The sequence below is a fragment of the Hippoglossus hippoglossus genome, chromosome 20 (genome assembly GCF_009819705.1).
Source record: "Hippoglossus hippoglossus isolate fHipHip1 chromosome 20, fHipHip1.pri, whole genome shotgun sequence".
Classification (NCBI taxonomy): Eukaryota; Metazoa; Chordata; class Actinopteri; order Pleuronectiformes; family Pleuronectidae; genus Hippoglossus; species Hippoglossus hippoglossus.
Genome location: NC_047170.1, coordinates 8,378,722 through 8,394,483, shown reverse-complemented (window position 1 = coordinate 8,394,483; position 15,762 = coordinate 8,378,722). Strand labels below are relative to the sequence as shown.

Genomic DNA, 15,762 nt, shown 5'->3' with positions numbered 1-15,762 from the left:
TACTAGTCACTACATTAGCTGAGGTTATAGTTTTTACAGAGTCATCCTGAGAAAAGTTATGTCCTCCTGCTGGCAGGTATCCAACAGATCATTATTGCTCAAGGAATGGGGTTGAGAAAAGCTATCTGCAAAATGTTGCCATTAGCATTAAAGTTACCTGCTGCTATTCCAATTCAATACATTATTAGCATTCAGGATACACATTAGCCCTCGGGCTGTTGCAATATTAACATTCAAGATTTTGCTAACAAGTTCATCAGCATGCGGGCGAACGCGAGCCGTGGCTGCATTTCGGGGCTCAGGCAGCATTAGCATGCAGATGGAAGTGGGCCTGTGGTGGGGATGGAAGAGGGAGTAGGCTGCTAAGTGATTAGCAGGAAGAGCTCTTACTTCACATGCAGGATCAGTATGAGGCTCTGTCGCCGTGTTAAAGGCTAATGAAACAGAGCGCAGGTGGAAGAGAAGGAATACGCATGAGGGGAGGAAGGAGCACAAAGGAGTTCATTGTGATCCTTCCAGTGGCGCCATGATCACACACTCATGATGTGGGTCTCACAGTCCAACTCATACTCAATTCATGCAGTAATTCACATTGCTCTGTTTTCATTTCATGCAGGTACGGGCGTATGGACACAGTTTACTCTAATTATGTGAAAGTAATCACAGATACACACAGGACCACACACACACACACATCTCGGGGGGGTTGCAGTATTTTGGCAGTACCCAGCTTGTTTACGAGTGGATATTCCAAGGTCCTTGTGATTAAAACAGCTCCAAAGCACTCCTGACACTCCATTACCCAGCATGCTCCGGGTGAGGCAGGATTGTACATATTGATTTCATGCCTCATTAGACTTCCTGTCTAACAATATCATTGTTCTTCCTGGTTCTACAGAATACTGCATCGTTCAGAAATGACCAGATATAATTCTGGGAGGGAAAGGTGGACACATAACAAATGAACACATTAATAGCGAGTCTGGCCTTGTTGGAGAGTGATGGGGGAAACCTTGGCAGGCTGCAGACTTTTGACCCAGTTTTCAGTTTATTGCAGTTGCTATCGATGTACTGTTCCAGGTCCAGGCCGAACATATGTTGTCTCAAGTCGCATATTTCTATATTTAAACGACATTTTAAGTGCATACATGTGTTCACATTGAAATTTATGGCAACATTTAATGGACTATAAGTAAGCAGATGGTGCAAAGTGTGAAAGAGTCTGAACCAATGGACAGTGGAAGGACCACCAACCACAGACTGTATATAAAGATTGATGACATGGCTCCCTGAAAGTGATACCTAAGCATCTTAATCGCCCCCTGGTGGTTGGCTGCAGAATATGCCATAGAAACCTGTCTATTCCGTATTCGTGGTATCAGTCAAAGTAAAAAGTTAAACTAAACATCAAGTAAATGTATTTGGAAGATGGTCATTTTTGATATATCTTATTACACTTCTGGAAAATCTGCTACTGCAGAGTGTGGCTCCAAATTACATCATCAGCGCAAGATGGCAGCGTTTGTATCCGGAATATTTCAGTTTCATTTCTGGACCAGGGAAGCAGGTGGAGACACTTCATCCATCTTTATATGCAGTCTATGATTCCAATGTCAGAGGAAGGAGGCTCTGATGGCAGCATAATTCCCATGGGGCAGGACACAGGGGTCTAAGCAAAGCACACCCTTATTCTCTGTCAGCTGTGATGAAAAAGTTTTCACTTTGTGGTTGCTTATCCCAGAGTTGTTGTTTTTCCTCTGTTTTTATGAGCTTTTCAGCAGTTTGAGAATGTTTGCACTTGATCATTTATCTCTGCCGCAGAGAGTGTACAAACAGCATTGTTCTGTGATTCCACTTTCACTGATTGACCTTCAACCAGTAATTGGCGAATCTTGTTTGGTAGTTGTCTCAGAGTGCTGGGTATTGGATGGCTGCCACTGAAAATCAGCTCTCTTTCTCTTTTCACTCTTTTCATGCGCTCTTACACTTTTTAATTCCCTTCTTTCTCATTTAATTTATCTACCGAGCAATACAATTCTACAAATTCCTGCACCTTCTGCTGTGCCCTTTGCACAATACCCTCGGGTTTTCTCCCTTTCTCACACACACTTTTATGTTTAATCCGTTCTCTCTCTCTCTCTCTCTCTCTCTCCTTGTTTTCTCTCTCTTTGGCCCAAAGGATGACAGCTGCAGTAGCATGTAGCCTGCCAGCTGCCAGTTATGATGATGGTGACAGTGCAGTGGGGGTGCTGGCTGGATGATGTTGACTAAATGGAACACGGTAGCACCACTGGCAGACAAACTCCAGCGTGCACACACACACACACACACACACACACACACACACACACACACACACACACACACACACACACACACACACACACACACACACACACACACACACACACACACACACACACACACACACACACACACACACACACAGAGAGAGAAGCAAAACATAGCCGTTGGGCCGACTAAGGATTCTTCCTTTGCCAGAACACTTCTGAGCCAGGGTGAGGTAGCTGCACACCACCCTTCTCTGCCCCAGTGTCCCTCAGATGCTCTCTAACAGTGTAAATGGCAAGTGGATACTGCTGTTCGGACACACCTCCCACTCAAATCATCACCTTGGCAGCTTACATTAAAACTACACCTCTAAATTTTGAGTGACTTGTGTTTTGAGGGCTGCAGAATTGCACTGTCAGACTAGATAGCACATACCACACGGTTCTCTACTGAATGAATGACTGAAAAGGCCACTGCTTCACTGCAGAACGACAGGTTTGTCTTCACAGTGTAATCAGATATCTCTGTGTGTGGTGTAGTGGGTGCAAAAAGCTGCCATGTTTCCCATTCTTTCCTGGCAGAGTTGAGCGATTTCCTCTGAGCTGCTGAGTGATTTATTCTGATCTAAAAGACAAGCATTTCCAACATTACAGTATATCCACATGACTTACACACTCACAAAAGGCTGGCTAAAACCCATCCACAGCCATACTGAATGCACAGATGACCATACAGTACATATGTGCAATTGGTCCAGTTACACACACACAATACAGTATACCGACACAGGACATGTATGGCCCCAAGCTAAATGATCTGTTCTCACAGTGGCACAGTTAAAGATACAAATGTTGAAGGGTGTTGAAGGGGACACACACACACACACACACACACACACACACACACACACACACACACACACACACACACACACACACACACACACACACACACACACACACACACACACACACACACACACACACACCAGCCAAGAACCACCTGTTTCCATTCAAAGCACAAACCGCTTTGAACCAGCACATCCACTTTTTCATGTGCCATCAAAGTTCAAACTGTAAGGTGGTATGACAGTGTCATTTCACCACTGTCACAGCCCAAAGAAGTTTGCATCATGCATTTTAAAAGCAGGGTTTACTCAATATTGTGACAGGGAAAACCTACGATTATAAAATAAATCGAATGCTTACATGGATTTCTGTTTGTTTAGGGTCACACAAACTTTAAAAAAAAATTCAAACCCGAATTAAAAAACAGAAAAATGCCTTTCAAGAGAGCTTTTTTTTATGTGTGTGTGTGTGAGAGGCTTCATTTCTCCACGATCCTCCTGCCTCTGAGACAGAATTAATTCATACCGGCTCCAAAACACAGCTGTCAACCCCAGCAGCAGACAGGGTATCGATAAAGGGGAGATAATCGGAGAGGCAGAGACAGACAGTGAGGGAGAGAAGCCTTTTGGGATACACACAAACTCTTGGATTAAGTTGTAATTAACACACAGACACCTACACAAAACAATGCAAAAAGAAACTTGTGGAAGAGTTTAAAAGTGTCAAGAATAGGCATGGTCAATAATCACAGTGGTAGTCGAGCATCTCAGCAGGAGGAACGTTTTCAGCTCACTCTAAAGGCCAATGAAGTGCACTTGTAACTACTGGCAGTCTAGAGGATAAATACATTACCCTCTCAGCTCTGAGCAAGACCTTGTTCCTTTCAAATAGTCTGTACTGAAAGCCGCCAATAGTTGTGAACCCTTGATAACTCAAGTGGTTTAAGGACACTTTACACTTGCATGCAACAAACTCAAAGTGAGATGAACATGGTGTAATTCAGCAGCATGCAGCAAGAGCAGTGGGGTTTGTAGATGTGAGAGAGGATGTATTCGACAAAAGGTGACGACAACAGCGACGGCCACAACTACCTCTCCAACAGTGACCCTGAAAATATACCTGGTGATGACACGGAGTTTCAATCTTCTAATCGGCTCAAAAGGAGCCAGACACTTACGCACGTACAGAATGACTCATCACAACGCAAACAGGAATTCTGATACGTTAATCAATTCAAACACTGACGTGAAGCAAACAAGCAAATATATTGAGTATATTTAATGCTTCTTACACATCAAAGAGCCGCATATGGATCATTATCATTAGAATATTTATAACCAGACAGAATAACATTGATGAAACAGGTGAATGGATTTGAACTGAAATCCTCTCATCCTCCCACAGCCATCTGACAATGTACCAACCTCTGGCGGCTCACCAAAATCTTTGTTCCGTTGGACGTGTGCAGACAGCTCACTTTCCCAGTGGCCACTATTCAGCAGACTGAGTTGCTGTAGCGAATCGATTGCTCTCTGCGAATCTTTTTTTTTTTCTGACAGTTGACATTTTTAAGGCTGTCTTTTTTGCTCATCATCTGTGACAACTGTAATTGTTGGATGTTTGACCACCCAAATCTAATCACATAATCTGTAAGTATAAGTGAACATTTGTGCCAAATTTGGTTCCTGAGATATCATGTTCACAAGAATGGGACGGACAGGCGTCTGGACAACACAAAAACATAATGCCTCCGGCCACTGGCTGTCCTTGGCACAAAGGCTTAAAACCTGCAGGTTTAAGAGAAGGAGTCTGTGGAATTTCCTAGTTCCAACATGACTAATAATACTGAAGATCCATCCTGTTTCAAAGAAATGTTCTGGCTCAATAAACCTGGCAATTTAGTAAGTAATCTCAAAATCTTAAAACATCCCGTCATGAGTGACATCAAAAACTACTTCCACTTTGTAATTGTGTTTCATTCTTGAAATCCTTTTACGACCACCAGGTCTGACAGTGGACTTCAGCTATCACATAAAACCACACCATCCCTTATCTGCAGACATCAATAGGCGTCTGGTGTATAAATGTTATGAAATATGATGGTGTTGTGCAAACTGACCTACTGAAGGTAAGTGTATCATATACACACGACCTGATCTACAACTAGTGGTGTAGGACCACAAACAGAGGAAGGATTATATCAAGTGCATTCATCTTTGCAACTATTGATTTTAGAGTAAATTTCAGAAACAAAATCAATGTGATAAATGTATTTTGGTGGAAATACTATTTGTGGAGAAATTGCAGCGTCTAATCTGATCCTGTCAATTTCAAATGAGCGTTTCTGAAACTTGAGGTATTTACTGTTGACCCAATCAGATTTGCCAACTATCCAGTGCAGCTACTGTCTTCCACTACTGGCCACAAATAAGCTGCAATGGAGCACATGGAGGACAAATCCGGTGCTCAAGGATACGTCAGCAAACATGTCTTATTTATTTCCCCAGTTCCAGATAACGAGGTGCTCTGTAACAGCAGATTCAGGTTTATTCCTCTTGATACCTAATGTGCCTCAGAGAAAAAAAAAAGGAGAACAGACCGTCGAGTACATTTCTTTAAACAGTATGCAAAAATGTTGAAGGCTGAAGGAGAAGGATGAAAACACCCAGAGCAAAAGAGTAATGTAAACAGTGGTGGTTGTTTTTTAAAACCTACCATGTTGAATTAATGTTACATCAGTAAAGCTGCATGGATTTGACTGAATCAGTTCAGTTTTTTTCTGACGGGGTAAAATACATTCCCACGGTCATCGCAGCCTTTTTCTTCCACTGTGCTGCTATTTGAAGTTATTGTATCATAAAAATCATGTGAGTTGAAATTCTGACTGGAAATGCATTCCTGTTTCCATCTGATGACCGCCATAGGAAATTATTTTAATTTAATTTAAATTTTCTTCAAGGTAATTTTAGGGATTTTTAGAGCTGATCTCTGCAGAAGACTTAAACAATGGCTGTAGTCTATGATTAATTTCCTTTTGGGAAATGTATGTACTGTATTTGCTCCCCCAACAGTAAGCAACAACGGATCTTGACAATGAAACGTGCAGAGTTACTATGCAGTCAAGGGAGCTCAAATTGTTTGTTTGCATCAAATTTCAAGTTGCGGCTGTTTTGACGAGGTTTTCACAGAAGACGACTCACTGGACTGCAGTAAGTAACTCGGCTCTTTTCATTGTCAACATCCATTGTCGCTCACTTCCGATGTGATGGTGTTTCCGTTGTGTTGCATTTGTAGTTAGTTGTCATTTTTGCATTCGTGTTGTGGCTTTCACATTTGTGTTTTCAGTAAATGCGCTTGTGTTAGACATCTCAGCCACTGTACAAATGTGCTCCAGTGCTTGGACCTGACTAAACCCAGTTTGCTTCACTGGTTCAGTAATGTGAGAGCACTGAGTGGTTCTCTGGTGGAAGAAAAAAAAAAATCTATTTACAAGGGAAGAAAAAGCTAAAATTGCCAACAGCGCTTGTCCTTCATTCAATAAGGTTAAATGACATATACATCATGGTATTAAATGATAAAGAGCTTCAGCATCAATGTATGTAGGCAACGTGATTAACCTTTTCTGTATTGCTTTAGAGTTTTTCAGGGGGACAGAGAGCTGCACATTTGACTGTGAGATTCATTATTTTACTGTATACTACTTTGAGTGATTTAATTTTGCAAGCTATTCTCACTTGCACACATACATTCAATCAGGCCTGCAAAGCCACTTCTCCTCCCATCATTCCCTTTTTCTGTCTCTATTCCTTTCTGTTTTCTCTTCCTTCTCCTCTCAGTCCAACATGTAATCTCTGTAACTTCCAATGGAAAACATGAAAATTATTATTGCCTTTCATCCAGCTTCCTCCTCACCTACCCCTGACATGCATCATCCGTTTGCCTCTCCCATCTCCACATCCTCTTTCCCCTTCTTCATGTAAACCATGAAACGAGGCAGCGTCACGTCCCACTGTTTGTCCTCCTGCACGGCTGCAGCTACCTTCACACACTTCCCATCAAGTAATTGCCTTGATTTGAATGACTGTTTCAATTATGCCTTCTTGGCTACAGCTCTCACCCTGTAATCTCCATCATTTCCATCCATTACACTCTTGCATTCCCTTGGCACCAATCAATCTTTGGTTTATTTTAAACACTTTAAAACAGTGCAGCAGCTCTTTCCCTGAACAACAGTGACAACCTCCTGATCCCCCCCCCCCCCCTGCAGCAGAGCTGTTCAAGTGCTATTAGAGGGGAGAAGATGAGAAGAGCAAGAGAGAGAGAAGCAACCAAGAGCAAGATTGTGCCTTTCTCCACAAAGTAAACACCACACAGGGTTGACATGTGTACATGGGAGAGTTCCTACCTGCTCTTTGACAGAGGCGAGGATTGAAGAGGTCGTCTCCGGCTCAGATCTGTCGCCGTTGGACGATGGCATCACAGGGGGAACCATGGCCCCCTTCTCCTGCTCTGCAGGCTGATCTGGCACCGGCATTGCTAATTTAACACACACAAAGAGGAAGAGTTATTGTCTAGCCAGCAGTTTTAAAACAACAGTTATGCAGAAAAAAAAAGTAGGGTACAAATGGGGCATATCAATGTCGATCCACTTGTAAAGCTGTATAGCAATCTCCTGTATAAGGGATGAGACCTATGCTGCCACCCGGCATCTACGTCAGACTATCCAATCAATTACACTTTGATTAGGAGAAGCAGGACTTCTTTAAAGACTGCATCTGTTAAATGGTCTATTTCTCAAATACAGTATTACTTTTGTTGGAAGATCCTCACATTCTAAAAGCAAAGTACTTAAAGTACTTTAAAGTCATCAGGCATCCGGTTTTCTATTCTTCAAAAGGATCTGTAAATCTGAACGCAGACAGGATTCAGTTTTCATTATTTTTTAGACTGTGTGAATAACACTTCAAGATTATGTCATATCTGATGTGAATTGGAAAGAAATGTATTTTTGATACCTGTGCATTTCAAAAATCAAAGTAACAACAATCATGCAAACCTACATCATGGCTACATTGTAAATAGGAACTGATCATTTGGCATGCATATGCAATAAAAGGTGAAGGGAGGGTGCTTTTTGGTCTGAGGAGGCCCACAGTGTCATACTTTCTTCTTTTGAATAACTTACTCATCTGCAGCTCTATATTTTTATTCTGGGAATCCACTAGAATAGCTTTGCATGATTCACATGCCACAAAAATGTATTATATTGACAAAACGTATCTCAAACAGCCTGTTATGCAGCCCCTCAATTGAGCTGCAGACTCAAACAGGCACACAAGTCCATACTAAACCGTTACCACTGCTAAGTGTACATTTAATGACAGTGATATTATTTAAGTATTCAGGAGAATGAGCTGTGATTGGAGCAGATGACCACAAAAGCTGATATCAGCTTATCATTTCTCATCAAAAAAATGTACCAAAGCAGTCTGATGCAGGAGCTATTTTCTCACACTTTCATGGTAGAAAACAAATAAAGCAGCATAGGGCCTATTTTGTTCTGACTAAGTAGAGAGGGAGTAGAAAATTACATTTAATCTGCAGGTGAAACCAAAGCTTTACACGTGTACCCTAAGTCGACAATTCTGATGAAACACACTTCCACACACGCAAACACAATCACACCTCTGTCACTGCCATTACAGTATGTCACCTCACAAATAGGGACCCTTGTAGTCTCATTAAAAATGTGATGCCTCACTTATGAAGATTTTAATTACTTTAGGAGCGTGTCTCTAATTGACAGGTCATTTCAAAGAGATGAGTCACAATAATTCAGTAATGTCTGAGGTCTCCACCTTCATCATCAACCACCTCATCAACTATAAAAAATGTAAATCAGTCCTGCATGGATAGATTGGCCTTTTCTGTTTGGTGCACTTCATCTGTAATATGATGCACTGCAGGCACTGATGTTTTCAAGGTTATATACTGGATTATCACTGTGTCAATGTCACACCAACTACCAACACCTCAAATCAAAACAAAGGCTTTGTTGACCACATGTCTGGTGTTGCACAGTACAATGACAGTCACACAACCAGACACCACAAAATAACGACATCAAATAACTAAAAGGTAATACTAGTTGCTGTGCAGACTGGTAAAATAGATATGAAGCCCGCAACTGAGCTCCAGGCACTTTTGGAACCTCTGAGACGTTTCAGTCAGTAAATATGTGTTTTTACAGTTTATTATGGGGCTGAACTCACTCTCTCACTCTCTGAACTGCCTGTAGATTATGACAGAGACACTGCAGGTCTGAGGTCACAACAGTTCCAGAAACCTCATTAACCTAATTAGCCTTTAAAGTCATTGTTCGTAGTTCAAGAGGGAAACTAATTTGGAGGAAGAGGGGAAGTTCCGTTGCACTGAAAGACCACTTCACACTCAAGTTAGTTAAAAATATTTTTTACAATTTGAAGCCATAGTTCTGTGGTGACTGAAGGTTGAGAGAGAAACCATGTGTTTTTTTTTTCTCCTGCATTGTTTTACTCTCACTGTTTCAAACCGCACATTGTTAGGAAGTCATACAAAAAGTTGCTTCTAATTATTTAGAAATAGTGGGTGAAATTGCATAGGAATACTTCTGTAACATTAATTGGAATAGTTTTAAATCACCATGTGTCTCTTTCCTGTCTAAGAACAAACAGGGAGCGAGATGAATCAGGAAATTGGTCTGTGAGTTTTAGTAAACAGACAAAGGGACAGGATTTTGTCAATACAATGAACCCGACTTCAGTAAAAGATAAAATAATGACCTGATTGAGACTGGGATTTCATAATGAAGTCTCTTACTTCACAATGTGCCTATTCTGAGCCCTTCAGTATTAACATTTGATGAAAAGATCCAAATCTCACACTGTCTATACACTCACTGGTGTATGTGCACTTACCGTCTTGAGTGTTTTACAGATTTAAGCAGTTTTTATGTTAATGTCATTGAGAGAGCTAATCAGACGGTGATGGACCATTAGCACCAGGCAAGCCATCCAGCTCACACAGACAGTAAACAAGCCAGTAAGGATGCAGACAGCCTGGAAATCAAACATCCAGTAAAGTCTATCAGCCAGTCAGCTAGCCAGCAGACAGACTGCAGGCAAGACAGGGTGGTGTTGGTAAATAAAAGATGCTCGCAAGATGGCCTGCATACTGTTATTTTCACTGACAAACACCACTTCTGTGTCTGGCATCTCCCCTCCTGAGTGGAGATGAGTCACCAGAGTTTAGATCCTGAGCAACTCCAGCAAAAACCATATTGCACCATCTGGTCTGACTATTTCTCTTCAATAAAACAAGTCAAGTTAGGAGGTACGTTTTTGCTTGAGTCTGAATTATTAACATATGGACAAAATCCAAATTCATTATGGCATTCCAAATTGCTGTTTTGCATTTACTGATATTGACGAACTGAGCTTAGTGGCACTGGCGCATCAGATTACCCAAAAGCTGTCTGACACAATACTTGACGAACAATGAACTGACAAATAAAAAGCAAACAAATACGACTGCATTCTGCATATGAAACAAAATTGAATGATTCTGATAAGACGCAATCATCTGAATTAGAAAAAGCAAAACTAAATGTTAATCCAAAACCCAGCTAAAATGTAGTTTTGGGCCTCTGCGTACAGCGTGCACCATTTGTTTTCTGAGGAAGCCAGAGCTCGTGTATTGAGAGGGCGCAAACCCTTTGTGATTAGTGTCCAGGCAGGTGCTGTGTTTAGAAAATTGCAAAGTTGGCTCACTGTATATTGGCTGCTGCGGAGGTAATCCTCGTACCAAAACATTCACCATCGAATGTCACAATCCTCCACCAGCCCAATATTCCTCTAAGGCTATTGTCAGCAGGCCCAGTTGAGCTGCTATTGAATAGACGTGTTACGTGCAGCAGGGTACAATGTAATGGGATCCTCAGCTTAGAGGGGGCTTTTGTAGCTCGGGGGACCCATTTAATTGTAGCACATCCGGGTGTGAGGTTTCCTCTTGAACTGAGAAGGTATGATGGCCTGTCACTTCAGTTTGCTCAGGCCTGGGGGAGACATGAAAATTTCAAACTCCTGTTTTTGTCAGCATGGCAGACGACGTAGCGTTTACAAGATGTCTGCTATTTAGGCTCAACCCATAATTGCTAAGGATATTCAACACATACTAGACAGTTTAAATGAAACAAAAAGTTTTCTCGGTGGTACAATGGTACAAACCCAGGACACCTTCTTCCTGTCTGGTAGTAGAAGAGATCTGGGAGATCTAAGCTGGCTACAGATGTACAGCTGTATCAACTCGATTGTAATGGTAATGTTCCACCTAACTGTCTTTTTGTCCCAGGTGCTGTTTGCTCACAGGTCCTGCATGTGGGTCCACAACTGTTTCCTTTCTAACCCTGGAAACAATCACACTCTCTCCCTGCTTCAGAGGAGTGTTTGTTGGCCTTCGATGGAGACCGACATTTGAGCATTGGTGGCAGCCTGCTCAGCCTGTGCCCGAGGGAAAGCTTGCGACTGGTCTATTACGATCTCCACCCATTCCCAATATGAGTCTAATATTGCGTTGTATTTTGTTACAGACTTGCCTCAATCCCAAGGTAACTCTGTCATTCTATCACCACAGATCAATTTCCCATAGTATGCGTTTTGCTGTCTAAACTGCAGATCTCCGGGTGGAACATGTATTCCAGCTCTATGGAATTCCTTCGGCTAGAGAACACCGGTTCATCTCACAGGTATGGGGTTAGGGGTCAGATTAAGCATTTCCTCTGGTTTTCATACTCAGACAAATGGTCCGACTGAGATCCTAATAAAATATGTTGACTATTTGTTTGTGAATTTAATTTGAGTTAAACAAATGCACAATCTAATCAGTCTACTGATTTGGTTAAATGTAGGGATTATGGTCAAGGGGGTTGGAGAGACAAACAGTAGTGTAAGTAAGCTTAAACACTTAAATCTCACCATCCAATTAAATAATCCCATCCATTAAATTTGAAATATTCGTTCATATTAAATGTAGGCATCTGCTTAGTCGTCCCTGTCTGCCTACAACTGAAAAATCTACTTTTGCTCCACACATTCGTACATGCACAACCTCAGGGGTTTCTCACACCATGAGTGGGATTTAGCCGGATGGACACCTCTGACCCATGCTCACACCGTGACCGGACAGGCCTTCACACCTGCTCTCCTCAGGCTGAACACACCTTACATAGACATTTTAGTGCACACACACACACACATGCACACGCACGCACGCACGCACGCACGCACGCGCACACGCACACACACACACACGCACGCACTTTCCCATGTGATTCTAAGAGAATAACTTTCCTTTTCTAAATTGAATTGGTCTGACTGCCTGGCCAGCAGTTTGCAGCAACCGCTACCGTGCTTGCCATAAACACCACAGAAGGATTAAGCATTTATGATGATGTACTATTTCACAAAAAACTACAGAACAAATGCTAAAATCTTAAGTGTCGGCTGAAAAATGTAGTGACCACTTCAAAATGTCAGGCTAGTGGTTGATTATTCTTATTTCTTCTAGGCCAGGTCCCAGGTATTGCGTGTTGAGGAAGCTACTTTCCTCAGTGTGTGTGTGAGTGGGTGGCTCCTCTTCTAAGGAACACAATCAAAAGCGTGCCTTTTCCCCTTCACATGAAATGACACTGATGAAATATTTAAAAAGCCTTGACATGCAGCCTGAGTTGAAGAGGAGGAGGTTCCTTTGGGGATTTGAATCCTCCTGCAGGTCTGCCTTAACACACAAGTGTTTTTTATCATGGAAGACATTTTGACGTGGCACAGTAGGAGAGGTGCAGATGTAAGTAATAACATTTATAATGGCTGAATTTCATTTTGCTTAATCAGTTTCAGGGTTTTAGAGCTGTGGGTGCAGGCACAGTGTCACATTGACTGTAGAGCCCGAGCTAATGCTATTGATACCTGTGGTTTTCCCTATCAAGGAATACACAGACTGGGCAACATGATGGATCAAGGAGTAGTTAGCAAATACTGCTTTTTTTTTCAAAACTTTAACTTTGAATTTCCACCACCATATGTCCTTACTTTCACTCCTGCTCCTTCAAATAATAAATACAACATGTTACAATTCAACCAAAATACATGAAATATGACTGGGTGTGGCAGTAGCCCTTACCTGGTGAAGAAGATAGAAATTAAAATCACCCAACAGTTGTTTTTCACAGCAGCCATTTTGAGATGAACTAGTCGGTAACCACAGGTGTTACTAATCACATTAACGAAATTCACATAACGAATTCACATTCACAGAAATTTGTCTCCCGCCTGCACAGGGCCAATTACACAGAGGTGGCAACAATACACACAGTCTTTACTCAGGCAGAGGCGCTTGTGTTAAAAAAAGACTTGCGTCAAGGTACCGATTCAGCCTCTTTACTCAAGTAAAAGTATATAAGTTCAGGCTCTAAAATCCACTCAAAGTATAGAAGTAAAAAAGTACTTATCTGAAGGCCATTTCTACCAGTTGTATCTGTGCAAAGCAAACTGAGACTCAGGTCACATTCATATAGTTTGAGGAGTATTTTACGTAAACCACTCTTTCTACAAATGTACCTTACAAACAACAGAGCAGGAAACAACCCACAATACCCTTTTTGACCAAAGAACACACAGGTCTTTCCACAGCACCACTGACACAACTTAAATCAACAACTGAACTAAATCCCTCCATACATAGGGCACAAGCGTTGGGCACAATTACACACAGACACACACACAAAATAATATTTCACTTAACAGCAAAGCTAGGCCGGCAGAAGTAACAGTTTAAGGTTTTCTTGATAAAATCATTGAAACTGTCTCTTGCAGTGTTTAATCCCACTCAGCACACTGTTTTGTGAAGTGTGATACAACAGATTTAAGCATCATGAACCCACCGTTTCTAAACAGGGCCTCAAAGAATATCACCGTCATTCAGATGCTTGACACGATCATCTTGATCTGATAATAATCAGAGTTCAATACTCTTTTAATCCTCATTGTAATGATATGCTCCATCTGCATCATTCATAGATGCCACCTATGGACTTGATGGCCTATCTTTGAAATGATTTTACCATAATTAAAATGCATTAAAATGTTGAGGCAAGAGATGTTGAGTTTTAACAGTGTCATAATATTATTTAGCTCTGGTTCAGATCCAGATGGAATAAAATAAGTTGTCCATTGGTGCAAACACACAGAAATGTAGCAATGATTTTGTAGAAAAGGGGCAACGAATCGAGAACAGGATATTTTTTGACAGTTACAGGCTGCCTTAAAAAGTGATTTATCATTAAACCACTCTTTATGGCAGCCTGAACATGAGCATCAAAATTTAAAATAAAGAAAACTATAAATGTTGTCTGTCCTGCCACACACACACACACACAAGTATCCCCCCTTCCTGGACTTCCTCTCTTGCACAGCAATAATAGTTTACGAGCTTTTGTTGCCATAAAAACACTAGATATTTGTGTATGTGCATAAAAGTTGACTGAAGTGCGGCAGGCAAAGCTTTACTTCCAGGCGTTAGTAAGTGTAAATCTAAATTAAATTTCCCAAAAGATGTGAGCCAGTTTCCATTCAAGGCTGGTTCTTGAGTCCTTCCTCAGTGTTTCCCATTAATTATCTGGACTGTGGCGACACACCTTAATCCAATTAAGGTTTCACAGTTTCATAATGAACCAAAACGTTGTTACACTTCTCCTAATAACATTTGAGATCTCTAACTTGGTGTTTGTAACACTATTTGCCGCGTGCTCGCTCACGCTGTTGCTCTACCATGTGCTTACACACTGCCTGCTCTACTGTTCATAATGTTTTTTACCATCCACACAGACAGTCAGACCTCATTAATTCAGCTGCAGTTGTGGCATGCATTTCACTTCTCTTTCACTCTTTCTTCTCTGTACCTGTCACTCAGAATCTGTTGCATGTGAGAGCAATGTTCTTGTGCATGTACGCGCACCCCATTGCCACCATAGATTGAACTTATTCTGTGGGAAATGCTGCCAATGCTGATTACTTTGTTTTCCTGTGAACCAGCTTTACTAAGAAAAATATCTTCTGCACTGGATTCAGAGAGTTTTCAACTGTTTTCTTTGACAGGGTTAAATTGACCTTATATGAGCTGCATAATATTTCAAAGATCACACACACACACACACACACACACACACACACACACACACACACACACACACACACACACACACACACACACACACACACACACACACACACACACACACACACACACACACACACACAAATGTCATATTCCGTCAGGTCAAAGCTCAGTTTATCTATTGCTGTGCATATGAAGCATTTATTAAAACTGACTCACATCAACCTTTTCATTTCATTTGAATTTCAAATACAATCTGATTCCTATCAAACCTGTTTATTCCCGTTCTACTATTTATATTTCAAAAAATGAGGTCTATATAAAATAACGGATAAAATAGACCGAAATATGGAAAGTTTTAAATATCATGTTGCTCATAAGCTGTGTGCACTTGACAAGCATCCACAAGAGCTTG

General features: G+C 41.4%; 1 protein-coding gene across 4 annotated transcripts in view; it reads right to left on the bottom strand.

Annotated features, from left to right (window-relative positions):
• Positions 1-15,762, bottom strand: part of ctnnd2a (catenin (cadherin-associated protein), delta 2a) — a 240,811-nt gene that overhangs the window by 197,213 nt on the left and 27,836 nt on the right. For all 4 annotated transcript variants that reach the window (XM_034571625.1, XM_034571624.1, XM_034571622.1 and 1 more), the window contains one exon: positions 7,546-7,676. In XM_034571625.1, the coding sequence (XP_034427516.1) occupies positions 7,546-7,674 (129 nt within the window). In that variant the 5' untranslated portion in view covers positions 7,675-7,676. The remainder of the gene's footprint in view (positions 1-7,545; positions 7,677-15,762) is intronic.